At 56.6% G+C, this 27,754-nt stretch overlaps 1 protein-coding gene across 1 annotated transcript in view; it reads right to left on the bottom strand.

The window, feature by feature from the left end:
• Positions 1-2,593: 2,593 nt before the first annotated feature.
• The window catches only part of LOC103010412 (maestro heat-like repeat family member 5), a 71,113-nt gene continuing 45,952 nt past the window's right edge, over positions 2,594-27,754 (bottom strand). The window contains 14 exon segments of the mRNA XM_057532414.1: positions 2,594-2,691; positions 2,944-3,018; positions 3,230-3,332; positions 3,463-3,585; positions 4,198-4,353; positions 4,937-5,113; positions 8,674-8,817; positions 9,495-9,565; positions 9,568-9,608; positions 10,066-10,203; positions 14,860-14,865; positions 16,302-16,483; positions 17,755-17,870; positions 17,873-17,913. Of these exon segments, the coding sequence (XP_057388397.1) occupies positions 2,594-2,691; positions 2,944-3,018; positions 3,230-3,332; positions 3,463-3,585; positions 4,198-4,353; positions 4,937-5,113; positions 8,674-8,817; positions 9,495-9,565; positions 9,568-9,608; positions 10,066-10,203; positions 14,860-14,865; positions 16,302-16,483; positions 17,755-17,870; positions 17,873-17,913 (1,471 nt within the window).

Here is a 27,754-nt window from a genome sequence, read left to right as displayed (position 1 = left end):
CAGATGTTCTGGACACTCGAAGGCAATAAAACCGGACCCTGTGGCTGTGTGTGCTTGGAGAGTGGGGTCGGGGGCCAGGCGGCCTCGAGGGAGCAGGCGGGGCCCCGGGAGGCCCCTGAGCAGGACGGGCCGGCAGCCCCTCCGGCTGGTTGTGCTGGGGCGCCCCCTGGCGTCCACGCCGGGTCCCTGCGCTCCCTGGCTTAGGGGCAGGAACCATCCCAGATAGAACAAGGGCTGTGGCCTGCGCGGGCTCCACCCAGTTGCCATGGTGCTGTTTCAGGGCCGGGTCACCAGCGTTGCTCCTGTGCAGCACAGGGTGGGTCCCTTGGTAATGCCGTGGGGCTTGTGTCCAGTGGGGCGGCTGCCCTGCCCTGCCCCCACCAGGTGCCCTTAGAGGCCCGGAGCAGGGAGCGGAGCAGGGAGCGGGTGATGGTGGCCGACCGCGCCTGCCGTGATAGGTCAGGGTATGTGTGGGAGGGGCAGGGTCTGCCTGGGCCCATGGGTTGCCCTGCTCCCAGCCTCCCCGTGTGCAGCTCTCAGCTCTGCACCTTCCCCAGGTTGGGAGGGTGGCCCACCCACCAGCTCACAGGCCCTGTCTCCCCGCCCCTGGTCTGCTGTGGCCGGCCTGGCAGTGAACTGTTGCCGCTGGTACGGTTCATGGGGCACCTCCCGTGAGCCCGGGTCTAGAGCCCCCCGCCCTGCTGGCAAGGACCGGGCTCTCTCCACTTGAGACTTCTGTCTCGGTTCCCCTGGGGGCTTGCCCAGTCACCGTCGGCTCCAGGATCCTGTTGGGGCCAGGCCCACCCAGCTCTAAGCTTTTACTAAACCAGACTTCCCAGAGGGAGGGTGAATTGGGGCCGGGTGGAGGGATGTGCGGGAGGCCTGCCTGCCCACTGCCCGGAGGTGGCCAGAGGGCAAGTGCTGGGTGAAACCAGGAAGACCCCCCCCCTTTCAGGAGAGATGGCACTGCCACCCACCAGCTGGGCTGAGGGGATCCTCCCCCTCAGGCCTCTTGGTCCTGAAGGAGTGCACCCCTCCCCCCCAGGCAGGGGGTTGCAGCGGAGGAGAGATGGGGGGGCACCCACGGAGGTCCGTGGACAAGATGGAGAGTCGTGAAAAGGCAAACCCACCCAGAGCTCCTCCTCAGGTGCCCTGTTCAGAGATGCACAGACGGGGAGACGGGGCTCCTGGGTGGAGAGGGGCCGCCAGCCCTACCGAGAGTTATTTCCTCCTTTCCCCAAACACACCCAAGAACACAAGTGAATCTGGGGCGTTTCCATGAAGTTGCTGTATTTTTTCAACCCACCATCCAAGTTTTGGGGTCTCCTGGGTGCCAGCCCTGTGCAGCCCCATCCCTGCCCCGAGGGGCTCACAGTCTAAGGGGCGTGGTGAGCCGGGTAGTGGGGGTGCCCGGCCTCAGGAGGGGCTGACGAGGGGCAGGGAGCCTTGTTTGGCAGGCCCTCGAGGGATGGGGCTTGTGGAGGTGCCGAGGCTGGGGATGTGGGCAAGGCGCTCCGGGTGGAATCTCTGCCTGGACGGAGTGGGGAGGGTCAGGGAGGGCATGGGGTTGGGGTGGGGGAAGGCAGGGGGCAGGCTGGGTTGGGCTGGACCTCCTGTTGGAGGGCGGCCGGCTGGGGTCCCGAGAGAGACACCTGGGGGGAGGCCCTAGGGAGGACTCAGGCAAGGGAGGGTCTCACAGGCAGGGAAAGGGCCCACCTGCCCATTGCACAAGTGGAAAAACCAAGGCAGGGAGGGGAAGGACCTCCGGAAGGTCAGGTGGGTCTCCAGGGGCTCCCTGGGAGTCGGGGGACCCCTTCTAGACTCAGCCCTCCAAGGGGTCTTGGAGGAAGGTCTTACTACCCATTTTACAGATGGGACAGCTGAGGCTCAGAGAGCTGAGACCCTCGCCTCAGGCCACACAGCTCATCCAGGATGGGCCAGGCCCACCAGGAAGGTCTGACTCTGGGCCAGGCTGGTTCCTCTGCCAACCCCGGTTGCCAGCCCTGACTGGACTCAGGAAGCTAGAGATGGGGGTGGAGGGAGACATTGAGTCCCCTGGGCTGAGGGAGACCAGCCAAGGGGCCTCTTGCCCACCATCAGCACCCCGGTGACTATGGAGCTCTAAGCTGGAGACAAACTGAATTCCGTCAGAGTGCCTTGGTGAATGGCTCCACTCAGCCGTGAGCCCCGAGGGCCAAGGCTGCCCTGGGAGTGCCCTCCCAGCGCCCAGGACACTGGCAGGCCATGGCTTGGGCTCTGGCCAAGGGGAGCCCACCTGATCTCCATGAGGGGAGGGGCTGTCATTTGCAGGGCGCTGCACAGACTTCCCAGTTTGTCTCTGGGGGACACGGTCTCCCCACCCTCCCCCTGGCCTGCCAGTGTCTCCTGGGGCTTGCCTGGTTCCCCTGGGGACCCACGGAATGGTGGGCGGGGAGCGTACAGGTGTGACGCATCTTTGTTGAATCTAGATCTTTCTTTCAAATGGAAAAATGTTATGCAACCAAGCTCTGTGTGGACAGGGCAGGGCTGACTGACACAGTGGGCACGGGGCTGGGGGTGGGTGAGGAGGAAGGTGAGGGAGGACGGCTGGAGGTCACCGCGGTCTGGCTGCCATCTGCTGAAGGAAGGAGGACTGCCTGGTGGCACGTTCTTGGATGCTGGGCTCTGGGTCATTCTTAAGATCCTCAAAAGCTCCAGGAGAGGAGGAACAAGTCAGAGGTGCCCCCTGCGGTCCCGTCTGCCCACAGCCCCGCCCTGACAGGACAGCGCCCTCATTCCCACCTGGGGTGTGGGGGGGCAGGTTGGCACCCAGACCGCACCTCCTGGGCCTTCCAGGCCTGGGTGCTCCCCTTCCCCACTCCCACCCCCTCTCAGCCCCGCGTGTTTGGGGGTCCACCCTCCCTGCGACACGGGTGCGGGTGTGGACGGGCTGGGGCCACTTACTGCAGAACAGCAGCTTCGTGTCCATGTCCTTGACCATCTGGGACACAGCCTGGGGGTGGTGGCAGGTGGTATAACCTGCGTGACAACGAGGAGCACGCTGGCCGGTGGACGGGGGCTTGGACCCGCTCCTGACCCTCCGAGGCCCCCCCCACGCCCCCCGCCACCTTTCCTCTTGCCAGTGGCCCTCGAGCTCCAGCTGCAGTGGCATGGCAGGCGCTGGGCGGGTGAGGCTCAGGGTGCTCAGGCGGGGCAGGCCTGGGGGTCCCTGAGCCCGGCCCCCGCCCACCCATGAAGAGCGCCGCCCAGGTCTTGATGTGACGACGGCGGCTGTGCAGGTAGCTGGGGGCCTGTGCCAAGTGGATGCTGAGACCCTCCTGGCTGTGGCTCATCTGGGGAGCACGCCCGTCACTCGCTGGGGTCAGAGGGCTGGGCCCGCACAGAGCATGGACCGGAGCCCCAGCCCCGGGGAGCCCGGCTCCCGGCCTCCCTCCCCTCCCGCCCCCCGCTGCGGCCCCTAACCAGGCGGCTCCAGAGGACGTGGCGGGTGCTGAGGCTCGCCTCCCAGGCCGGCGTGCAGGAGAGGGTGCGCCGCCGCCGCCATCGGAGCAGCACTGAGCCGCGGTGGAAGCCGAGCTTGGCCTGCTGTGGGGACCGCAGGGGAGGGCCCGGGCTGGGGTGGGGTCTGAGGAAGCCGCAGCGCGGGCGCGGCCCCTCCTGGGCTCCTCGGCTCCTTCCCGCTGCCTGTGAGGCTGCGCTCAGCCCACCCAGCTCCCTGGCCGCGGCACCAGGCCCCGCTCGACCGAAGGCAGTACTCGGCCCCCATCGGCTGGGAAACTGGCCGCTTATTATCCATCTCCCTGGCCGCTGGGAGCTCCAGGAAGGCTGAGCTGCGTCTTAATGGCCTGGCGTGGGGCACGGGCTGACACACAGTAGGGCTCAGCCCATATCTCAGCAAGTTCAACGAGCAACCTGAGCCCCGACTACAGGCCAGGCGCTGGGGACATAGCAGTGAGCAGGGCAGACAGTGTCCTGCCCACAGACGGCACGGCCACGTGTTTGCACGTGTGTGTGAGTGCACGTGTGTGAGTGCACGTGTGTGCACATGGGGAGGGGCAGGGAAACCAAGAAGGGGGCCAAACCTGCTGCCCCAGGGAGCACCCCCTGCCATCTGCAGACCCCCAGCCCCCAGCCCCCTGCCACCCGTGGGTCCCCAGCCCCGCCAGCCAAGGCGAAGGCCCATCGGGAGGCACTGGCCGTGACGACGGCCCGGCAGCTGTCCTTCAGGTGCAGGAGCAGGGCCACCATGCTCTGGTGCACCTGGGTTCTCAGGCCACTTAGCTTTCTGCCTGTCATTGACGCCACCAGCTCCCCAGACAGTGCCATGGCCGCTGCCCGGATTCCATCCCACTCCTGCAAGGCAGAGGCTCAGGGCCAGAGCCAAACCTGCCTGGAGGTCCTGACCCTCCACTCCGTGGTGGGGATGGGGCTCAGTCCCCTCAGCGGGACCCTTTCACCTGGGCTCAGGGCTCTCAGGGACAGGGCTCTGCCTTCCCCCTCAGACAGGGCTCCTGGGGAGGGTCACAGGCCATCCTCAAGGACCTGAAATCATTTCTCTCTCATGCTCACAGTCACATCCTGACAACCCGAGTGTCATGAAAGCAGCTGGGGGGCGGGGCTTATCCCTCTAATTTCCCAGTGAAGGAAAATCTGCCATTGCAAACGTGCTGACAGGTCAGGAAGGTGAGGACAGGTGGGGTTGGAGAGAATGGATGTCGGCGCTAGTTCAGCCCCATGGAGAAGGGCGAGCGCCACCTGGTGGCCTCCTGGCTGGTCCACCAGCGCCGGTGCACACCCAGGGAGCTGCCCTGGACCTCCACCTCCCCGCCCCAGCTGGACCGTGGCCTGGGGTCCTCCCCGCCTTCGAGGAAGCGAGCGGGGGAGGCACGGGAGGGGCACGAGATGGGGGCGCTCGCCCCTCCCTGGGCGCACTCACGTCGTCGGAGAAGGAGCGGGTGTTGATGGTGATGCCAAGGCTTTGGGCCTCTGTGCTGTGTGCGCCCGGGCGGTGCAGCACGTCCGACACGGTGCCCATGACGCGCACCACCACCGGCTCGCTGCTGTGGAAGAAGCCATCGAGGAAGGGCGGCGGCAGTCCACGGAGCAGGTGTCCCTGGGGGAGGTGGGGCCGGTGGGCCGAGGGTGCTGGGACCCCTGCCTCTGCAGCCCCCGCACCCCAGCCCTGCCAGGTAGACCCAGAACCAACTCAGACTCTGCCCTTCCCAGACCCCCATCCAGGCCTGGGCACCTGCACTGTCCCTCGCACCCTGCTGGATCCCGCCCTGGCTCTGCCCATGAGGGAAATGAGCTCCGAGCCCTGGTCTGTCCACTCGGAGCTGTGGACAGACTGCGGACAGGCTTCTCCTCCCTGAGCCACTGGGGATCCTCCTGGGGTGAGGGGAGCATTAGCCCCGTGCTAGTTGGCTCCCAGGTCCTTCCTGTCCGTCCCCATGCTGGCCAGAGGGCCCCCACCAAGCCCTGGAGACCACCCTTCCCTTCCTCTGCCCCACCCTGCCTTTACCCCCATTCCTGGCCCCCCCATGGGTCAGAGAGGGCCTGGGGGGCTGGAGGAGACAAATTTGGTCAGGTGGGCACACACTGAGGTCGCTGGCGAATCACATCATGGGGAGGTGGGTGCACCAGTGGTGGCCGCAGACCTTCTATGCTGCAATGACCGTCTCCCATTTTTACATTACTTTCAAAGAAAAACTAAGCTCATTTTCGGCCAATTCTTCCTGCTCCTCTTGTGTGCAGTGTGCTCATGAACTGTCTGGATGGACATGTCAGAAAGTGACATGTCAGCACATGGATGTTTCCCACCATCAAGCCCCTTATCAATGACGTGCAAACTAGGCTGATTTTACAACTTTTCAGCAAGTTTTAGGCGACTTCATTGGCTTCCTAAGCTGTGTTTAGTTTTACAGTATTAAATTCATTTCAGTGACAAACACTTTCTGAGCACCAACTGGGTGCAGCCAGGGTGCTGGGACCCAGGTCTGGCAGTGGACTGGAGAAGGACCCAAAGTTAAACACACAACATGGCGTGTGTCAGTCAGTGACGAGTGGTATGATACAGCAGGGCAGGAGTGGGACCGACTGGAGTGGAGGTACCAGCAGAGGTGGTGGTTATGAAGGTTTTTTTAAAATTATTTTATTTATTTATTTATTTATTGGCTGTGCTGCACAGCATATGGGATATTACATCGCCGACCAGGGATCGAAGCCGTGCCCCCTGTATTGAAAGGCGGATTCTTAACCAATGGACCACCAGGGAAGTCCCTAAAGTTTTAATTTTAAGTAAGATCAGAGCATTTGTTACTGAGAAGGTGAGAGCTGAGCAAATTCTTACAAAGAGGTGCTGGAAGAGCTTTCCAGCAGAAGGAGCAGCAAGTGCAAAGGCCCTGAGGCAGGAGCACACCTGGGTGTTTGTTGATCGGCTGAATGACCTTTCTGTTTGGGGCTGGAACAACTGAACGGGTGGAGCCCCCGTCACCTGAGATGGGGGCTGCAGGAAAAGCCTGTTTGGGGTGAGGGGTCCGCTGTGCACACGTTAAGTCTGAGATGCTGCTAGAATCCAAGCAGTTTGAGGGTCGAGGCTGGATTTCAGGTCCGCGTTTGGGATACAGGTTTGGGAGCAATTGGCCAACAGGTGGTACATGAAGATTGGAGGAGACCACCAAGGGAGCAAGTGTAGACCAAGGAGAATGGTGGGAAAGGGTCCAAGAACAGGAGGAAGAACCAGTGAAGATGACAAGGCACCACCTTCGACGTGAGGGAGGGGTCCTGGGGCCAAGTGGACGGAAAGGTCACCCAGTCACGTGTGCTCACGGGTCCACTGCGGGAAGGTCGCAGGTGACCTGGACGGGAATGGTTTCAGGTCAGCTGTGGGTGGGAGGGACGCTACCTGGAGCGTGTCTGCCTTCCTTCGATGGCTGCACTTGCAGCGTTTTCAGTTGATTTATTTCATTAATATGTAGGCATTACATTGGTAGCATCTTCTAAAAGCAAAATATAATTTCTAACAAGGACAAAAATGGCCGGGCGCCAGTCCTGAAAACAGCATCCGGATTTTCAGTGCGATCGTCCCATGACTGTCAAGTAGTTTTTAGCCTGGTTGTCTGGATTCCCTCCCCCGAGGTGAGCAGGGGGATCGGTGGAGGGGGCCCTCCTTCCGCCTGCCGAGCTGGCCCCTTGTTCCCTGGCAAGAGGACCCCTCTGTGGCAGGGATGGACTTCCCCGGCCTCCTCGCGTGACCACTGGAGCAGAAGTGAGTGATCAACTTGCAGGTCGTGCCTCAAGGGGCAGGGTGTGCCTGCTGGCTGGAGTGGGCATGGCGGTGGCCGCCCAGGCCCTGCAGAGGAGGGCAGCACCCAGAATGGAGCACAGCAAACGAGGACCCTGCTCCCCTGGGGAGTGCAGAGCAGGACAGCCACAGCGGCAGGAGAGAGATGCACTTCTACCGTGTGTACGCGGTCGGTTTGGGTCTTTTGCACGTAGCTGCTCTCCGGTCTCCCAGTGCACACACCGGCACCCAGTTAGTGCGATTTGTGTTTGACGGTAGACAGAAGTGGACAGTCCTGCAGGGCCATTTGTTCTCATGGGCCCCAGCAGAGGGTGGCTCTCTGGCGTCTAGGGCAGCGACCGCGGCCCTTCCCTCAGCCCTGGGGCCCGCTCCATCCCTGCCCAGTTCAACGTGTCCCCACAGAAGCAGGCCTCCCTGGCTGGGGGGCTCATGGTGTGTTGTTTCCCCCAGCCCTGCTGTGGCTGGACCCCCCCTTGGGAACCATCCACCTTCCCTAGCCCTGGCCGTCCTGGTCTGGTAGCCCCTCTGCTCTGTCTTCTCTGTTCCTGCAGGTCCACACTCAGTGCGGGGTAGAGAGAAAGCACATGGACACTTCCTACTGATTGCCTGTCTGGGAGAACACCTGGGGACAGGTGTCTGGATGGCTGACCACTGACAGAATGAATGAATGAGTGAGAGAGCAAACGTGAATAACTGACTGAGTGAAATGAATGAATGAAAGAAATAATAAAAGAATGACTCATAAATGAAGGACCCAAGGAACAAGAGGATGGGTGGATGGATGAGTGGGTGGATGGATGGATGGAGGGATGGAGGGATGAATGGCTGACTTTATGAATGGATGAGTGGGTAGGTAGGTGGATGAGCTGGGGGGCTGTAGACGGAACGGCCAGACCCCCCAAAGGCAGCATTGCGGGCCTTCCCTTCTGCCTCTTTGGCAATGCTCCAGCTGTTCATTCCTTACGGGATGTGGGTTGTCACGGTGATGGGTGGAATCGGGAGGGAGTGAAGCTGAGTCTGCAATGACGGGGGGACCCGCCCATAAGATTCTCAGGGGAGGCTCCTGTCTGCGGGCCAGCCTTGGGGTGCCGCCTGGTGGGCTCCTCCTAGGTGCCTGGAGGTCTGCAGGAGCGTCCGCCTATCCCCGGGCGTGGTGGAGACAATGTCCTTCGGGAGTAGACACTGCACCCCTCCAGCAGCCCTGCCGAGAGGCCATCACCAGCGCCATTCTGCAAGTGAGGAAATCGAGCCCCAGAGAGGTGATTTTGTCTCCCTAGAGCCGGGATTCCAACCCAGTGGGCCTTGTCTGCACCCCACACACCCGGCCGCTCTGGGGGTTGCTCCAGCCACAGCTCCCCTCACCCTCTTACCTTCTCTGGGTGGAAGAGGATGTTTCCCAGGCCCTGCAGGCTCAGCACGCGGACCTCGGGGCTGGGGTCCCTGAGGCTTCGGGCCAGCATGGTCAGGGCGGCCTGTTTGGGGAGCACCTCCAGCAGGGCAGGGCTGTAGAGGAACTGGGTGGCCCCCGGGGCAGGTGGGTCAGTCCTGGCACCCTCTCCTAGGGGCCCTCGTCGGTGTCTGGGAGCAGGGCTGTAGGACCAGGGCCTGGCAGGCGGTGTGGGGAGGGTGGCTGGCCTGCTCCCTCCGCGTATCTTAGTTAATGAGTATTTGAAACCCACCTCCAAGCTGGTTCGATCCTTCAATGTATAGCTGGGGAGACTGAGGCCCAGAGGGGGAAAGGGCCTTGTCTGAGGTCACACAGCGAGGCTGGGAGCAACATACATCAACAGCCTGGCTCGTGGGGCACTTGGGGACAAAGCCTCGTGGAAGGAGGCCCAGACATTCCCCTAGCGCGGTGGGGTGGGGAGAAGCACCAGGCTTTGATTGGGGTCTCTTTCTACTCTTTCACTGCCCTTTTGGCTTCACGGTCCCAGGGGTGGGACCTTGAGTCATCAGGGAGGGGGGTGGGTGGAAAGACAGTCCCCCCAGGCTGCAGGCTGAGGGGGGCCTGGGAGGTGCGGACCCAGCCAGAAGCCCCCGACCGCAGGCCCCAAGGAGCTGGAGGCGGGAAGGAGGGGTGTGAGGGGTTTGTTGGGCAAGTGAGGTCCTGGTGTGGTTCTGGCGGTGGCTGAGGCAGCCGGACGAGGGGGCTCAGGCTGTCTCTGAGGGGCCCCCCTCCCCGCACCCAGGCCCCCGTGAGGATGGTGATGGCTGCCTTCCTCCCCCGCTCCTCCTGGCTCCGCAGGTGGGGTAGCAGCTGATGATCAGCGCCTTGACTTGCTTGCAGCGGTTCTGCACCGTGGCCCTGGGCGCAGGCGAAGGGCAGGGGCAGGGCTTGGGCTTGCGGACGCAGCCCCGTGTCCCCTGCCCCACACAACCCAACCCAGGGGCCAGGTGGCCAGAGGTGTTGCTGAGCGTGGGTGGGCACATCTCTCTTCGACCGTTTCCTGCTCCCTTTGCACCCATTGGCCGCCCACTGGCTGCCAGGCCCGGGCTGAGCATGGGATGGACAGGGGAGCAGACTTGGCCCTTGTCCCCTAGGAGGCCTCAGGCCGGGGGGAAGACGCCTGCATCCTAGGCTTCCAAGGTGTGCGCGTGAGACGGGGGCGGGGCGCCCGTGCTTTCCGTGCCCTGCGTGCACATGCATGAGTCCGTGGGGCTGTGCTCGCAGGCAGGCCCTGGAGGTACGGCAGTCCACAGCCTAGCCTTCTGGGCAAGGGTGACCCGGGCAGTCCGTTCCCCTGGCCCAGCCCCGCCCCTACCTGGCAAGGAGGCCCACGCCCTGCGGGTCGGTGTGGGTGGTGGCGAAGAGGCCCCAGGCTCCCTGCAGCTCCAGGTGGGCGAAGTCCTGCCAGTGTCTGGCGGCGGGCAGCAGGCCCTGCAGTGCCCCCAGCGACATGCTGCGGCAGAGCAGAGGGGTCCCTGGCCAGCCGCGCCCCTGGGGAGGGTGCCCAGCCGCCGCGGGTGGAAAGGTGCCTTGTGGTTCCCGCCTGTACTCAGGGCCCGGCAGCACTGGGGCCTCCCGGGGGCAGCTTGTTCCCGGCCGCCTTCAACAGAGATGTCGGGGCGCAGGATGCGGGCAGGCCCGGTTGCGGAGCAGGAGACTGGAGGGGGCCTCCTGGGAGGGGCGGGTCCAGGGGGAAGCTCGAGACAGGTTTGGCACGTGGTCAGTGTGAGGTGCCCACGGCTGGCTTTCCAGGGCTGGGGCTGAGGGGACAGGGCTGGAGAGAGAGAGCTAGGAGGCACCGGGGACAGGTGGTTTCCCCAGTTGCAGGGTGGAGGGGGTGCCAGCGGAGCCTCGATGGGCGGTGCCGTTTAAACGTGGGGCTGAGAATGCAGAGGGGCCCCAGCAGGGGAGGAGGACAGCGGGGGTGTGTGTCATGGGGGCCCGGAGGAGGGTCCATCTGCAGCTCCTGAGGACGCGGGGAAACCAGGTCCACCGGCCGCGTGCTCGCGTGGACTCAAGAAAGAGAGCCGGCCCCGGAGCACGGCGGGATGGGGTGCGGGTCAGGGACCGCGCTGCCCGAGCCCCATCCGGGTCACACAGCCTGGCCAGGGGCCGCAGAAGCAAAGCGCGGCCAGGCTGCGGGCTCCAGACCTGCACAGTGGTGTCGAGCCACGGGCTCTGGGCTGCCCCAGGCCCTGCAGGCAGCGCACAGGCAGAGGGCCCGGGAATAGCTCGGTGGCTCGTCTCCCTGCCCAGCCACCCCGCGCCTGCTGGCGTCACCTGGACGTGTGAGCGCCCCCAGAGCGAGGCTGTCAGCTTGGACCAGGCACAACTCTGATCAGATTTGCAAAACCAAATGTGAAGGGATGAAATGCCACTCCGTGAAAGTCCCCGGTGGGGCCGACTCAAATGTCAGCTGGCCTGTCATCTTGCCCCCAAGCCGTGCCACTAAAAAGAGGCTGTGTTTTCCAGGTCACTGGTCTCAGCCAGAGTGACGCCGGTTGCAGGAGAAGGCGACTCTGGGCACAGTGGCATTTTGTCTGCTCTGTGATGAGTCTCAGAAGCTTCTGGTCCTGGGGCACGTTGGGCATCGCCTCTCACGGTCGCCGTGTCCCTGCACCACACCAGGGCTTCTGGAAAGATGGTGTTTGGCTGAGTTGGGCATTCTTGGGGCTCCCTTGCTGACTCTCGGGGTGAACAGCATTACTGGTGGGGCCCTAAAGCCTAAGACCACCCCCAGCCCAGGACCCCCGGCAATGCACAGGGACCCATGTTGCCTGAAATCCATGCCGCTCCTTGACCGACAGAAGGCGGAGGCCCTCGGGTCCGAGCCCGGCCGTGCAGGACTCCCCTCCCTTCCTCCTGCGGTGATGTCGTGCCCTCCTTCAGCCTCACCCCAGGGATGCCTGGGGCAGAGCGACTTTGAAGATGAGGGAGGGCTGGAGGGCAGGATGCAGAGGTGCAGGGAGCTTGCGGGGTTCACACAGAGCTAGGGCTTCCTATGCATCAGTGCCACGGGACACGGACCGCTGTTGTCCCGGGGGGATGAGGGAATGGCGCGCCCTCCTTTCCTTTCCACCGGGTGTCCCCCCACTGACGTGAGCTGCAGGAGGTGGCTCTGTCTCCTCGTCTTTGTGCGTCGCCCCAGTGCCGACCGGATACTGTCACTTCCGCGGCACGGAGCCCCCTGTGGCCCCCCGCTGCTCTGGGGCTGAGCCGCGCCGTCACCTCCTTCCTGTCCCTTCGTCTTTGGGGTCCCCCCGCCTGGAAGGCTCTCTGCCCTCCTTTCCCCACCCAGTGAGCTCTAACCATCATTCAGGTCTGTGCTCAGAGGCCGGGTCCTCAGGGAACCGCATGCAGGGGGCGCCCCCAAGGTCATCCTTTGCAGAGGCTGTGCCTCTCCCTCAGGGCACTCTCCAGGGTGTGTCATGCATCACCGGGCTGTCACTTGACCCCATCTGCATTTCCACGGGGCTGAGCTCCTGAGTGCAGGCGTGCCTCTCTGGTGACTGAGCATGGCCTGTGACACGGCAAGCGCCATCCGTATTCATTAAATAACAAGAGCAGGACACACAGTACACTCAGCAAGTATCGACCAACTAATAAATAATCCATTAGTCCTTTCTCTCCTCTTTTCGACCAAGAGCTGTGGGGAGCACGGAGTGGAAGGGGGGGCCGAGGCTGAGGCCAGGGGCCAGGGAAGGAGGCAGGTCCGAGCAGGGCCGTGGGGACTCCAGACTGGGGCAGAGCACCAACCTTCCCGTCTGTCCCTTCCTGCTCAGGAACCTCTGCTCAACCCCTGGGAAGTCACAACCCCGTGGGTCCGAGGAATCAGGAGGTCCTTGGGCCTGAGACCACGGCACCCCAACTGGGCAAATCGAACAGAAGATGTTTGGGCTGGGGTCATGATCTAACCCTTAACTGAGGCCCCGCGTGTTGGTCACTTGCACAGGGTCACCCTAGCAGAGGCTACCCAGTCCTCTGCAGCGCCTGACCCGCACAACACCTGGGGAGGGACCAACCCCATCGCACGGAAGAAGAAACCGAGACCGTGAGATGGAGAGGCCAGCTCAGAGTGCTCACAGTGGGGTTAGGAGGAGATCTTAGATCTCAGATCCAGGCCCCAAACAGCATATCATTATTAACTGCTTATTTGTTCCTTGTCGACTGCCAAAACCCAGGACCACGAACAGTGTTTTAAATAAAAGAGCTTTAAATTAAACTTAAAGCTTTAAGTTGAAAAGAGGACTAATCAGGAAGTGAGAAACAAAAGGAAGCACCCCTGTGCCACAGTGAGAGATGACTGAACATTAATTTTATATGTGAGCTTCCTGGCAGCCAGGGCAAGAAGGAAAATATGTTGGATTATACCTATAAGTGGATGAAGGGAGTGTCTTTGAAATGAAGAGAAATGAGATGTCCCATGAGAGTTAAAGAGATTCAGCCCATAATGGATGAAACAAGAGGAATGAGAAGTCCTTTGTGGGGTAGGGTGGGCATTGCCTTGAGGAGGACCTGGCTGAGAACCAACCAAAGCAGGAAATGTCTCTAAAAGAAAGGGGTTTTGTTCATCAGAGATGCAAAGGAAAGGGAGAGTCCCACAGGCAGGGCCATCCACGCTTGCTCCTTCCCTGGCAGGAAGCCCTGCCAAACCCTCACTTGTTGGTTCCAGGGGCCGGCACAGCTTAGCAGGACGTCAGGAACCTCAGAGGCCCAGGACTTGTCTGACTCTGCCTTGAGCCTTGCGTGGCTGCCACAGGTGTTCCGTGCCACTCCCAGGCTGCCGGGGGCACCCACGAGACAGTGGGCCTCTCGGTAGTGAGTGCCCAGATCCCTCTTCGGCCCCCGTCCCCCTTGACGGTACCACCGCATCCACCTAGTGTCAGACCTGGGACCACAGTGATGCGCTTGGATGGTGCTGCCCTCTGAGGCCCGGGAGCGGCTGCTGACCTCCTCACTGTCCTTGATGGCTGGCGGACATCACTGCCGATTGGCCTGCTGTGCTCTCGGGCCCCTTGGGGTGGCATCAGAATCACAGTTGTCCTCTGGGGAGGGGGCCCAGGTCCCATCCCAGCTCCAGGGAAGGTGTGGGAGACAGACCTGGTCAGTCAGAGCCCCACATGCCCCTGTGGCCAAGGCAGTTGGTTCAGGGGTGGGCCTGTGAGCTAAGCTGGGCCAATGAGAGCCAATGGACATGCCCAGGGTGGGAGTCTGTCCTGTGGTTGCTGGGGCCCCGCCCTTCTCTTCCGGGAGGACCTGCCTAGAGAAAAGCCAGGACCTGCGAGGTGGGAGGGGGGAGGGCTGAGGCTGCTGGAGCATCTTGACACAGCTGAGCCTGAGCAGAAGGGCCCCTGGTGCTCCCAGAGAGGTGACAGCCATCCTGCTCTCTGCGGGAGCCCTGTGTGAGACAGACATATGTCCCTGCTCCCCGGAGCCCCCATTATATGGGGCACAGATGACAGCTGTAGCTGGAGATGGGCTGGGGGGGAACACAGCAGGGAGGGAGGAGGGCTGCTGTTTTAGAGAAGATGGTTGGGAGACCACAGGAGGTGAGGCTACTGGGGGGAGAGCATCCCGGGAAGAGGGCGCAGCAGCTGCAAAGGCCCTGAGGCAGGAGTGTGCTGGGTTTGAGAAACGGCAGGAAGATGCTGAGGCTGGAGCAGAGGGTGTGCCTGGGTGGTGGGGGCGTGTGGCGGGAGCTGAGGTCCTGGAGGAGACAGGCACCCAGATGAGGAAGGACCAGTGGGCCACTGGAAGGGCTGGGCCCTTCTCAGAGCTAAAGGGGGAGGAAGCAGGAGGGTTCTGAGCACAGGCGAGGCCTGATCTGACTGAGGGGTGGAGGGCAGTGGGGGGTGGTAATGGGAGCAGGGGAGGCTGGACCTCATGGGGCGGGAGAGGGAAGCTGATGGGCCAGGCAGCTCATCATAGCTCTCTCCTAACCCTCCTGCTTCCGGGAGGAGAACGTTTTAACAGCTTATTAGGGAAGATTCATGCATTTTGCATAGTTGATTCGAATAAAAAAGGAACTTGGTGCACATTCGAATTCAGAAGCAATATGAGAGAAGTGACAGTTTTTTTCAGTGAGTGTCTTGGGGAGAGCTGTTAAAACTGACAGCTTGTGTGAAGCTCATCATAATACTAACAAATGAAAAGAGGTCGCCCCGAGGCTTTTAAAGACTCGCTTAATGGATTTCTCAAGATATGCCCCAGTGCAGAGGGAAGGCAAGCCTGCCAGCTCGGGCCACGGCCCGAGTGCAGCCGGCGGGGCGTGGACCCTCCCACGTGGGTCCTGTCCACACTGGTCAGGAGTGGGATGGGGGGAGGCTGACAGCTGTCCACCGCATCAGAGCGAAAACGTGCCAGGGTCCGGAGCCCTGTGCAAGGGAACCCGGAGGGCGTCTGCCTGCAGGGGCCGAGTGGTGGCTGGGCAGACACCCCTGCCGTTCTATGGGCTCTAGCTCAGCAATGCACGGACATTCTGTGTGGCTCAGAGGAAGGCTCTGACCCTCTCTGAGCCTCAGTTTCCTCATCCGTCAAAGGGGGAAGACAACATTTGTCTCGCAGAATCCCTGCAAGGACCACACTTGGGTAAGATGTGGTGTCCCGTGTGGGCACCTGGAGTCCCCGTGTGTCAGCTGTCATGGGGTGTCTCTGCGGCCAGGCACCTGTGGTCACAAGGAAGAGTGACGCACGCCCACCCTCCGCGCTGACTGCTGTGCTGGCCACAGCTGGTGTTTGGAATCATGTCTGTTGGGGATTCAACTGTGTCCCCAGAAGCTGTCGAAGTCCTAACCCCGGGTACCTGAGAATGTGACCTCATTTGGAAGTTAGGTCTTTACAGATGGAATCAAGTTAAGACAGGGTTATTAGGGTGGCCCTAATTCATTATGACTGGTGTCCTTATAAGAAGAGGGAAGGACTTACCTGGTGGTGCAGTGGTTAATAATCCACCTGCCAATGCAGTGGACATGGGTTCGAGCCCTGGTCCAGGAAGATCCCACATGCTGCGGAGCAGCTAAGCCTGTGTGCCACAACTACTGAGCCTGCGCTGTAGAGCCCGTGAGCCACAACTACTGAAGCCTGCGCACCTAAAGCCCGTGTTCTGCAACAAGAGAAGCCACCGCAATGAGAAGCCCGTGCACCGCACCGAAGAGTAGCCCCCGCTCGCCGCAACTAGAGAAAGCCCGCGTGCAGCAACGAAGACCCAACGCAGCCAAAAAAAAACAAAGAGCGCTTGTTGTGTACAACACACTGCTCCCTCTTAAAAAAAAAAAAAAAAAAAGGGAAATTTAGACACAGAAACACACAGTGAAGACGGAGGCAGAAATGGGAGTGATGCGTCTACAAGCCAAGGAACACCAAGGAGGCGGGAAGGACCCTCCGCCGCAGGTTTCAGAGGAGCACGGCCCTGCCAACCCTGGACTTCAGACCCCCAGGCTCCGGCGCTGTGCGAGAATAAACGCCTGCTGCTCTAAGCTGCCCGGTGTGGAGCTCTGTCACTCAGCCCTGGGAAGCCGGTACACCGTCTCTGCCCAGGGGTCTGGGCCTTACCTCCGGGCGCTGGGCACGGCTGCCTCCTGGGTCTCCTGGCCGGGCTGGGGCTCCTTGGGCAGGTTCAGCTCCAAGATGTAGTGCATCTGGGTGAGGAGGGCCAGGAAGAGCTTGGGGTAGGCCTCCTGCACGGCCTTCTTGAACTCTGGGGCGAACTGCAGCTCATGCAGCGTGTTCATGGCCTGTCGGGGCAGCAGGGGACACTCAAGGGGTCTGGGGTCCAGGCCTGTGGATCAACCTTCCGACAAAACCCACGTCCAACCTCGCCTCCCTGTGCCTGCCCACAGCCTCCAGGACCACAGCCAAGTCCTTGCCCGGGACGTCCCTCCCTCAGGGCCCGGCTCTCTCTCTGGACCCTCCATGCCTCCCCTCTCCCGCAGCTCTCCCTGCAGGCCTGGGTCCTCCATCCCACAAGCCCCGTCCACTCTGCCCTCTGCGCTGCCACTGCCTCGTGTCGGGGCCTCAACCCCGTGGGCTTTGCTCCTCACAGTATCCCCAGCACAGAGCCTGGCACACAACAGGTACCCATGAGTGAATGTCGAGGGGACACGTGGCCTGAAGGCAGAGCTACCAGACAGCAGCCCCGGGGTCTCCCGTGCCCAGAGGGGCATTTGGTCCAGAACGTTCTCAGGGTCAGGGACCAGCACTGCGGAGCAACGACAAGGGGAGGGCAGGGGCTTGGGGCGCGGAGGGACCCAGGGAAGGGGGCCCGGGGACTGGGGGCATCAAGGAGCAGGGCTGATGGATGGCCAGGCCCGGAGACAGGGTGGGGCTTCCTGCCGCCGCGGGTTCAGCTGTCACACCCCTCTGCTGGAGGCGGCCGCTTGTCCAGGGCGCTCTGAGCGGGGAGGGGCGGCTGCATGCTCGCTGCTCAGGGGGCTTTTGGGGTGGAGGTGGGTTCTTAGCCTGGAATAAAACAGGGTTGGGGAGCAGCTGCTGCCCCGTCAGAGTGCAGCCCAGGGGCAGGTGTGGCGAGTTAGCAAGTGAGCCCCTGCTCCTGGGGCTGTGCAAGGAGGGCCTGGGCTTGTGCAGAAAGCTGGGGGGTGGGCGGTAGGGGGGGCTCCTACAGGAGGGTGGGAGCTACCAGAGGCAGCCTCTAAGATTCCTCCAGAATGGACAACCTCCAGAACCCAAGTATGGGGGCAGGGGCTCACGAATCCCTCCACGCCCTTCCTCGTGCCTGAACCTGGCTGGCGTGGTCCAGGGCCCTCGACCAGGAAGTGGGGAGCCAGGCCTGGACCCAGGGCCTGTGTGGTCAGTCCCCGGCTGGGCAACCTCGGAGGCCCCCTCTGCCAGGCCAGGCTGGGCAGGGTGGGTTTCTTCTGAAGCCTGGATATGGGGCTCCCCGTCCCCCTGGGCCAGGCACACGGTGGGCGCCCCACACCCATGTCTGGCTGAACGCACACAAGAAGGCAGCTGGGGACAGCGTCTGGGGGTGTTGGCAGAGACTCACGGCCATGGAGCGCAGGTAGGCCTTCTCCGTGGTCCGGGGGCTGCTGTCACTGGTCCTGGTGGGTAGGGGCCGCTCTAGCGCCCAGGCCAGCAGCTCGGCCAGCACCAGGCAGCTCACGGCCGCTTGGCCCCCAGGGCCCTCCACAGACGGACGGCATGGCTGCGGGCAAAGGGTGGCCGTGAAGGCAGCGCTGAAACTCTGGCCTGGCCAGGCTGGGTCCCAGCAGCGGGCCGCCATGCCCAGGGCCTCAGGGGCCTGGAGTGGGGGCCAGAGGAGGAGGCCAGGCTGGGTCCTGAGCTGAACCCTGGCAGGACAGGTGGGTGAGGGGTGGATAAGAGCATATTGAGGTTGGGGGAGGGGCATGAGGGGCGGGGCCTGGACAGCAGTGTGGCCCGGGGGATGCAGAGGTTGGGCCAGCGGCCCCGGTCCGTGTTTCTGGGTGTCCCCTCTATCAGGCCCCTCTTACCCCAGCTGCAGACTCTGTCTGTCACCCTCCATGGCTCCCAAGTACTGTCAGGACAAGTCCAGCTGGTGCCCAAAGCCATTGCCCTCTGACCCCTGCCCTCTGACCTCCAGTGCCTGCCTGCCTTCCCTTCTCTCCTGCCTCTGGCCCCCTCACCTGGCCTATTCCCGCTCAGCCTTTAGGGCTCGCCCTACAGTCACTTCCTCCTGGAAGCCTGCCGTGGCTGCTTCCTCCTAAGCCTGGGTTTGCTGGGGTCCAGCTCCCCTGGCACCAACCTGGGTCAACTTACGGGCCATCATTGGCGTGTGCAGAGCTTTTCAGTGTCCTTGTGCCCATTTTGCACATGAGGAGACTGAGGACTGGGGACAGGATGTGCTCTGATCAGGGCCCTGCCTCGTAACCGGGAGATGGCGCAGGAGGTCAGGCCTGCCTAGTCCCACGGCCTTACTGCCTGGTGGGGGGGAAGCATGGCCCTGCGAGACCGGGGGAGGCAGGGGGCACGGGGGCTCTCCAGTGTCAGTGGCCATGATGGCCCTCTTGTTTTCTGTGCTAGGTGTCTTTGGGCCTGAGTGCTGGGTGGAAGGGGCTGGAGGGGCAGGAGAGACCCTGGAATGATGTGGTGTGGGCGGGGAGGGCATAGTTGGGGGGTTTGATGAGCTGCAACCCCCAGCTTTCAGAGAGACCCCAGGGGGGGCAGCCCTTGAGTGCTGGGGAGGCCACCCCAGTCCCATCTGACCCTAGCTGAGTGGGCTCAGAGGACTCTGGGAGATTCCAGAGTGAGGTCACCACCCACCTAGAAGGAGTGGGGCCTTTGGAGTGAGAAGGGCCTGGACTCAAATCCCTGCTCTGCCCCGTCCTGGCTGGGTGACCTTGGCCAAGTCACTTCACCTCTCGAGGGCAAAGCTGCTCGAGGGGCTTAGGTGAGGTGGCTTCCCAGGAGCGAGGGTGCACAGAGGGCCAAGGCTTCTGTTCTTCTCCCTGTGGGTGTCTGTCACTCAGTCGGCACCTCTGTGCTGGGCACCGTCACGGTCAGGCAACGTCCCAGGGTACTGAGCAGAGACAGACCCAGTAAGAATCCTGGGCGTGACCCCCCTAGGGTTTGACTTGGGCAGCAAACAATGGTGCGTCAGACACTACCCCACGTGCGTAAAGCGGGGCGGGAGGGGCACGGCAGGAGGATGCACCTGGGTGTCCTCGATTGTAAGTAGGGCAGTCGGGAGGCCTCCACTAAGAAGGGGGGTGCCTGCGGAGACCTGAGAGCAACGGGAGAGGCTGCAGCTCTGAGACGGTGGCCTGCGTGGTGTGTTCAGGGCCAGCGTGGGTGGCGTGGCATGAGCAGCGGAGGGCGGGAAGACAGTGAGGTCGTGGGGCAACGTCACGACTTGTTGGGTGCTGTAAAGGTTTTGGCTTTGACTTTGAATGACATGGGGGCCACTGGCATGTCTGGAGTGGAGAAGAGACGTGATCCGACCTAGTTTTAAAGGACCACTCTGGCTGCTGGGACGGAGGGGCTGGAAACGGGCCAGGACGTGCAGTGAGAGCTCGTTATGTCCTAACTAGGGTGGTGGTGTCGGCGGCTGGGGGAGATGGAGGCAGGTGGACCGCAGGGCTTCCCAGAGGATGGGCTGTGGGGTGGAGAAGAGAGTCAAGGCGACACCGAGAGCTTTGGCCTGAAGCTGGAGGGTGAATCGCCACGTCTGACACAGGAGCTGGCAAGACGAACAGGTGCAGGGCAGGGTCAGGGGGTGGCCTGGACATGGCAAGTGGATGCCCGTTAGACATCCCCGTGCATCCGGCCAGGGCGAACATTCAGGAGGCGCCTGGGCTTAGGTGATATTTAAACCAGGGGGATGGAAGTGGCCACCAGGGCAGGGAGTGTAAGTGAAGATGGGGCCTGAGGCTCAGCCCTGTGGCCCCTGCGTTAAGAAGCCAGGGAGACAGGAGGAAGCGGCCAGGAGGCTGAGCTGGAGCGGCTGGGGTTGGGGGGGAGGAGCCAGGCTGGGCTCCAGGAGCCAAGTCAGGAAAGTGTTCCCAGCCCAGAAATAAGCCCACGCAGACGTGGTCAATTAATTTACAACAAAGGAGCCAAGAACATGCAATGGGGAAAGGACAGTCTCTTTAACAAATGGTTCTGGGAAAACTGGGCAGCCACGTACGAAAGAATGCAACTGGACCTCTATCTTACAGCACACACAAAAATTAACTCGAAATGGATTAAAGACTTGAATATAAGACCTGCAACCATAAAACTCCTGGAAGAAAACCTAGGTGGTAAGCTCCTTGACGTCAGTCTTGGCAGTCATTTTTTGGATCTGACACCAAAAGCAAAGGCAGCAAAAGCAAAAATCAACAAGCGGGACTACATCAAACTAAAAGGCTTCTGCACAGCAAAGGAAACCATCTACAAAATGAAAAGGCGACCTAGTGAATAGGAGAAAATATTTGCAAATCATATTTATGAAAAGGGGTTAATATTCAAAATACTTGAAACACACACACAGCTCAATAGCAAAAACAAACATACAAAAGCTCCCCACACAATCCGATTAAAAAATGGGCAGAGGATCTGAATAGACATTTTTCTAAGGAAGACATACAGATGGCCAACAGGTAGGTGAAAAGGTGGTCAGCATCACTCACCATCAGGAAAGTGCAAATCAAAACCACAATTAGGTATCATCTCACTCCTATTATCAAAACGATGAGAAATAACAAGTGTTGAGAAGGATGTTGAGAAAAGGGAACCCTTGTACACTGTTGGCGGGAATGTAAATTGGTGCAGCCATTATGGAAAACAGTATGAAGATTCATCAAAATACTAAAAAGTGAACCACCACGTGATCCAGCAATCCCTCTTCTGGGAATTTATCTGAAAAATACGAAAACACTAACTTGAAAAGATATATGCACCCCCATGTTCATAGCAGCATTATTTACAATTGCCAAGATATGGAAACAACCTAATTGCCCATCAGCAGATGAATGGATAAAGAAGACGTAGCATATATATAAATATATATATATGTATATATATATAAAATGAAATATTATTCAGCCATAAGAAAGAAGGAAATCTTGCCATTTGAGACAACATCGATGGACCCTGAGGGCATTAGGTTTAGTGGAATAGGTCAGACAGAGGAAGAGAAATACCGCATGATCTTGCTTACATGTGGAATCCAAAATGAAAACAAAACCCAAACCACACAAACAAAAACTCAGCTCATATCTACAGAGAACATGCTGGTGGTTGCTAGAGGTGAGGAGTCAGAGGTAAGCGAAATGGTGAAGAGGGTCAAAAGGTACAGACTTCCAGGTATAAAATAAATAAGTCCCGGGGACGTAATGTACGCACGGTGACCATAGCTGTTAACGCTGTATTGTATATTTGCAACTTGCTAAGAGAATAGCTCACCACAAGGGCAAAAAATCTGTAACTATGAATGATGATGATTGTTAACTAGACTTACTGCGGGGATCATTTCACCCCACCGCCCCTCCCAAAAAAAAGAAATAAGAAAGAGAAAGAGTTCCTAGGAGTGAGAGTAGTTGCCATGAAGACACAGAGGAACCTGAAAGCATGTCAGAAAGTGACCGAAGCCAACCTGAAAAGGCTACATACGGTATGATTCCAGCTCTATGACATTCTGGAAAAGGGAAAACCATGGAGACAGTCAAAAGATCAGTGGTTGCCAGGGGTTTAGGGGGAGGGAGGGATGAGTAGGCAGAGCACAGGGGGTTTGGGGGCAGTGAAACTGTTCTGTATGATGCTATAATAGTGAATACTCGTCACTCACTGTACATTTGTCCAAATCCATAGAATGTACACCCCCAAGAGTGAACTGCAATGTAAACTATAGATTTTAGTTAATAATAATATATCAGTATTGGCTCATCAACTGTAACAAACATACCACACTAAGGCAAGATGTTACCAAGAAAGGAGCCTGGCAGGGGAGGGAAGAGATGGAACTTTGCACTTTCTGCTTAACTTTTCTGCAAACCTAAAACAGCTCCAAAAAAAGAAAAGTCTATTTAAAAAAATGGAAAGAGACATACAATGCAATACTAAAGAAAGGAAAACTGGTGTTACTAGATTTAGATTAGAATAGACAATCAAGATCTAAAAATCTACATTAATATCAGGCCGGTGAAAAAAGGTCTCCAAAGACTACATGCAGCATGATACTCTTTATATAAAATTATTGAAACTACAAATAAAATGTTTTTAAGAATATGTTTAGATGCAATCACACTATATAAAAAGACAGCAACAGAAGGAAGACCCTTGGGTGGATGAGCCAGGGGGATGGCAGCAGTGACGGTGGGCAGCCCCGTCCTTAGATGTAGTTCATAACTAGGGCCCTGGCTTTTGTACGGGTGACAGCTTCACAAGTGTGCATTCGATTACTGAGAAGAATCCTTGCTCTAAGTAAAGAACTAAATTAAAGCAGGCCCTGCATAGAGCCGTGATGGATGAGTGTGCCAAACCAAGGATTATTCTTAGGCCAGCTTTGAGGGCCAATGCAGTAAAAGCAGTTGCCCAAGGGTGAAAGAGGAAAAAGAGAAGACAAGGAAGCTGGGCAATGATTCTAAAAGTTATGTAGAAATGCAAAGGGCCAAGAATGGCCAAGGCAGTCTTGCGGAAGGAGGAGGGGGAGACCTTTCTGGATCAGGGGAGGTGAATTAATATAAAGTTGTAGGAATGAGAACCTTGGGTGTTGGTCTAGGCACAGACAAGCAGAGCAGTGCCGAGCAGGGAGAGCCCAAAGGCAGGTCCCTAGCACATAGCCCTTTTTTTAAAAAAAATTTATTTATTATTTTATATTTATTTTTGGTTGTGTTGGGTCTTCGTTGCTGCATGTGGGCTTTCTCTAGTTGTGGCTCGTGGGCTCAGTAGTTGAGGCACGTGGGCTCCAGAGCACAAGCTCAGTAGTTGTGGCACATGGGCTTAGTTGCTCCGCGGCATGTGGGATCTTCCTGGACCAGGGCTCGAACTCATGTCTCCTGCATTGGCAGGCGGATTCTTAACCACTCGCCACCAGGGAAGCCCCTCAGCACACAACCCTTGACTGCAGGAAGCAAGTACCCAGAGCTGCAGGAACAGGGTTGGGCACTCGATAAAGGATGCTGGACGTTTAGAAGAAACTGGAGCCCGATTCACATCTCCATGATGTGGGTGGTTGGAGGGCTGAATGAGAAAGGCAAACTCTAGGATTTTTATAAGGTAACGTCTGAGAATGAATGATGGAACTTGGAACTCCTTTTCATCAAAGGACCTAGTAAGGGAGCGAAAGGAAAGCTGCAAAGTGGAAGAAGATATTTAACATAAAATCAACTGAGACCTTGTATCCAGATTACTGTACATAAAGAATTCCTAGAAATCGATAAGAAAAAGAGGGACAACGCAACAGAAAAATGTGCAGGATACTTGAACAGGCATCACCAAAGATGCCGTTCCAATGGCCGAAAAGGGCATGAAAAGAGGTACAACCTCATTATTTAATCAGCAAAGTGAAAATTAACATGGAAATATGATTAATACTACCCACCAGATTGGCTAAAATTTTGATGGTTGACTAGAAAGTTGATGTTAAGTGTTCGTGAAGATGTGCAGCAACAGGAACTCTTAAAAAAATACTGTGGGAATGAGAGGTGGTTTAAGTACTTTGGAAACATTTTGCATCATATGTTAGTGTTGGTGCCACGCCTATACTATGGAAATTGAATGCAGATGTACCTCACAGCACACGCATGAGCAAATTCACAGCAGTGTTAACCACAGACCTAAACCCAAATGTCCATCCGTAGTAAGAAGGGTAACTGGTGTTCATAGGATGGGACACTACACAGCAACCAAAATGAATGAACTCCAACTATATGTAACATATTGGGAGGAGTCTTAAGCACAAGATGCTGAGGGAAAAAGCCAGATAACAAAAGAATACTGGAAGGGCTCATATCACCCAATTCTGTTTATATTTTAGGACACGCCACCATTATTTCATGCACTACTAAGAAAGAACAGTTATCCAAGATGGGAGTCTAATAGGGGCCCCACCAAAAAGGTTGGACCCCAAGGGCTGTGTGTACAGTGTAAATGTGATAAAGCAAAACAAAAGGAAATAAAACCCCTGCCTTGCAGAAAGAACAGCAAGAAAACCCATGCTCACTCAGCACACCGTGGGGAAGGAGGATGGTTCTCCTGCAAATCCAAACCACAAAACCTACTTTGGGGTCTGAGTCACACCACCATTGTGCCCCCCACCAAACACCCTCCAGTAGAGACTTTGAAATATGAAGTGGTCTCAGGCTGAGAGTGCCCCCAGGTGACTGAGAAGCCTACATCAATCCAGGTGTAAGGCACCATCAATGTAAAATGTGCTCCTACTTCATAGATGCTGACATGTGAAAAATGTGCTTCTTAGAACTGAAGAAATTAGATATAAATTCCAATACAGATAAAACTGAACTATAGACCTGGGCAGCTGAGGACAACGGTGGCTGCCTGGGTCCCCCCCACCTCTCAAAATTTCCTTGAAAAACAACACAGCAAGAAGAGAAAAGTAAAACCACCACAATGTGACCTCAGAGAACACCCAGACTTCAACACAGTATAAGCAGAAGAGAACTATGCCAGCCCCGGTCTGCAGTCTCTCACACTCCCACCCCACCCCTGCTCCACCACGAGACTCTGTGGCAGATAAAAGGAGGATGAGAGAAACTATGGAGAGGAGAGGAGACAGGACCTGGCAACAGGGCTCAAAGTTGTTCTAAATCACCTTCAGGAAGACAAGGTCCATCTTAAGTCTGAAAATATGAAATAATAAAGAAGAAAGACACCAAGTAAACCAGAGCACTGACCACAGGAAAGGGACTGAAAAGAATGCGCATTTGAAGGGCAGCCTTCAACACACGCAGCCTTCAACACACCCAGCTTTGGGGAGAAAAAAAAGGGCAAAAAAAAAGAAGTACCCTTTGAAATTGGTTGGTGAAAGGTAAAGGCACAAAAAGGAAAAATTTAAGGTCCTACAAGAGAAAAAGGACCTCCCAAACTGGAGGATACATAACCCTTTCACCTACCACCAAAACTAAAAATCTGCTAAGTTACCTGGACTTTGCTATACTGACAGAAGAGGGTGCCATTGAACTTGAAAGTCTACAAAACACTCTAATAGTGTTGTATAGAAACAGGAGGAAAATTAATAGATCCATAGAGTTACTGCGAAAACCCCTGGAAAACAAAAGCACACATCCAGTGAGAAAATTCCTCCCCTGAAAAACAACCATGATTCAGATAAAAGTGTAAGACAACACCCCACATGCAGGCCAATATACTCAAGCAAGCCTTTAAAGATATGAAAAACCACCTTGAATTATAAATTCAAAAAGGACCAAAAAAAAAAAAAAAGCCTCTAATAAGAAAGGAAAAGAGAGCTGACTGAATTCAGAAGTGAAAAAAAGAATTCAAGGTGCTCAAGAGAGAGAAGACTCAAATGAAAATTAGAAAGGGGCATTGAGGAAAAGTAGAAAGACCACCAAGAGAATAAAGATGAATTTAAGAGAAGTAAAAAGGGTCACAGAGAAAGTAGGAGAAATGGAAGACAGGCAAGGAAAGACTAGCATTTGAATTACTGGAGTCTCTGAAGAAGAAAAACAACAACGCAACAGAACTAATATTTAAAACTATAACCAAGAGAGAAATAGGTGTGGGAGATTAAGAGATACAAAAGTCCAGTTACAAAATAAATAAATCACAGGGATGAAATATACAGTGTTGGGCTTCCCTGGTGGTGCAGCGGTTGAGAATCTGCCTGCCAATGCAGGGGACACGGGTTTGAGCCCTGGTCTGGGAAGATCCCACATGCCGCGGAGCAACTGGGCTCGTGAGCCACAACTACTGAGCCTGCGCGTCTGGAGCCTGTGCTCTGCAACAAGAGAGGCTGCGATAGTGAGAGGCTCGCGCACCGCGATGAAGAGTGGCCCAAACTTGCCGCAACTAGAGAAAGCCCTCGCACAGAAATGAAGACCCAACACAGACAAAAATAAATAAATTAAAAAAAAAATTCTTAAAAAAAAAAAAAGAAATACACAGTGTTGAGAATATAGTCAATAATAATGTAATATTTTTGTGTGGTGACAGATGGTAACTAGACTTATCATGGTGATCATTTTGAAATGTATAGAAATATAGAATCACTATGTTGTGCACCAGGAACTAACACAGCGTTGTAGGTCAATTATACTTCAAAACAAACAAACAAACAAACTCATAGAAAGAGAGACCAGATTTGTGACTACCAGAGGTAGGGGTTGGGGGAGGGGGGATTAGATGGAGGTGGTCAAAAGGTACAAACTTTCAGTCAGAAGATAAAGAAGTACTAGGGATGTAATGTACACCATGATTAATAGAATGAACACTGCTGCATGTTATATATGAAACTTGTTGAGAGTGAATCCTGAGTTCTCATCACAAGGAAAAAAAATTTTTTTTCCTTTTATTTTGTATCTATATGCGACGGTGAATGCTCACTAAACTTATTGTGGTAATCATTTCATGATCTATGTAAGTCAAATCATTATGCTGTACACCTTAAACTTATCCAGTGCTGTATGTCCAATTATGTCTCAATAAAACTGGAAGAAAAAAATTACAACCTAGAGAACTTTCCAGAAACAATAACAACAAAAGACTTAAGTCTACATATTCAAAAGACTCACCAGGTACCTGGGAAAATTAACACAGAATGATCAACTCTGAGACATTTCTTAGTAAAATTGTTATATTTCAAAGATAAAGAAAAAAGTTCCAAGGTCTCCAGGCAAAAAGATCAAATAACTTACAGAGGCAAAAAAAAAAATTTTTTTTTTCATCAGACTTTTCAAAAACAAAGCAAGGCAACAATAGAGCAGTATTAAAAAAATACTTAGAGACTTCCCTGGCAGTCCAGTGGTTAACACTCTGTGCTCCCAATGCAGGGGACACGGGTTTAATCCCTGGTCTGGGAAGTAGGATCCCACACGCAGCATGGCATGGCCAAAAACAAAAACAAAACAAAAAACAAACAATAAAAAAACTTAATAAAAGAAAGTGTGAACCAAGGATTTTATATCCAGCCTAGCTGCCCTTCATAAAAGAACCTAGGGTGTTCTGAATCCATGAGCCTTCTTGAGGAATCTGTCAGAGGATGAGCTTTGTCAAGCTAAGAGATGACTAGAAATCTTTGGCAAAGGGACTTAGGGTGAGTGTGTGTACTCACTAAAAACAAATGTGAGGAGGAAGGTGGATGACATTGCAAATTTTGAAGTGTGCAAATGAAAACATAGAAGGAGAAGGGACGAATAATCTCACTGGTTGTTTTATGGGCAATAGATGGGAGTTTAAGGATATCAATAAAAATGGGTAAACCAGATATTAAAAGGTTAAATAAGAAAACAAGGGACTAAGGGCATTAAAATAGGTTAGGAGTACAAAGGTAGCAACTAGAACAAAAATACAGCCCTTCCTAAATTGAAAAAAACAACTAAAGCTCAAAG

Source organism: Balaenoptera acutorostrata, chromosome 17 (assembly GCF_949987535.1).
Source record: "Balaenoptera acutorostrata chromosome 17, mBalAcu1.1, whole genome shotgun sequence".
Classification (NCBI taxonomy): Eukaryota; Metazoa; Chordata; class Mammalia; order Artiodactyla; family Balaenopteridae; genus Balaenoptera; species Balaenoptera acutorostrata.
The sequence above is the reverse complement of the archived record's forward strand: the minus strand, read 5'-3'. Positions and strand labels throughout refer to the sequence as shown.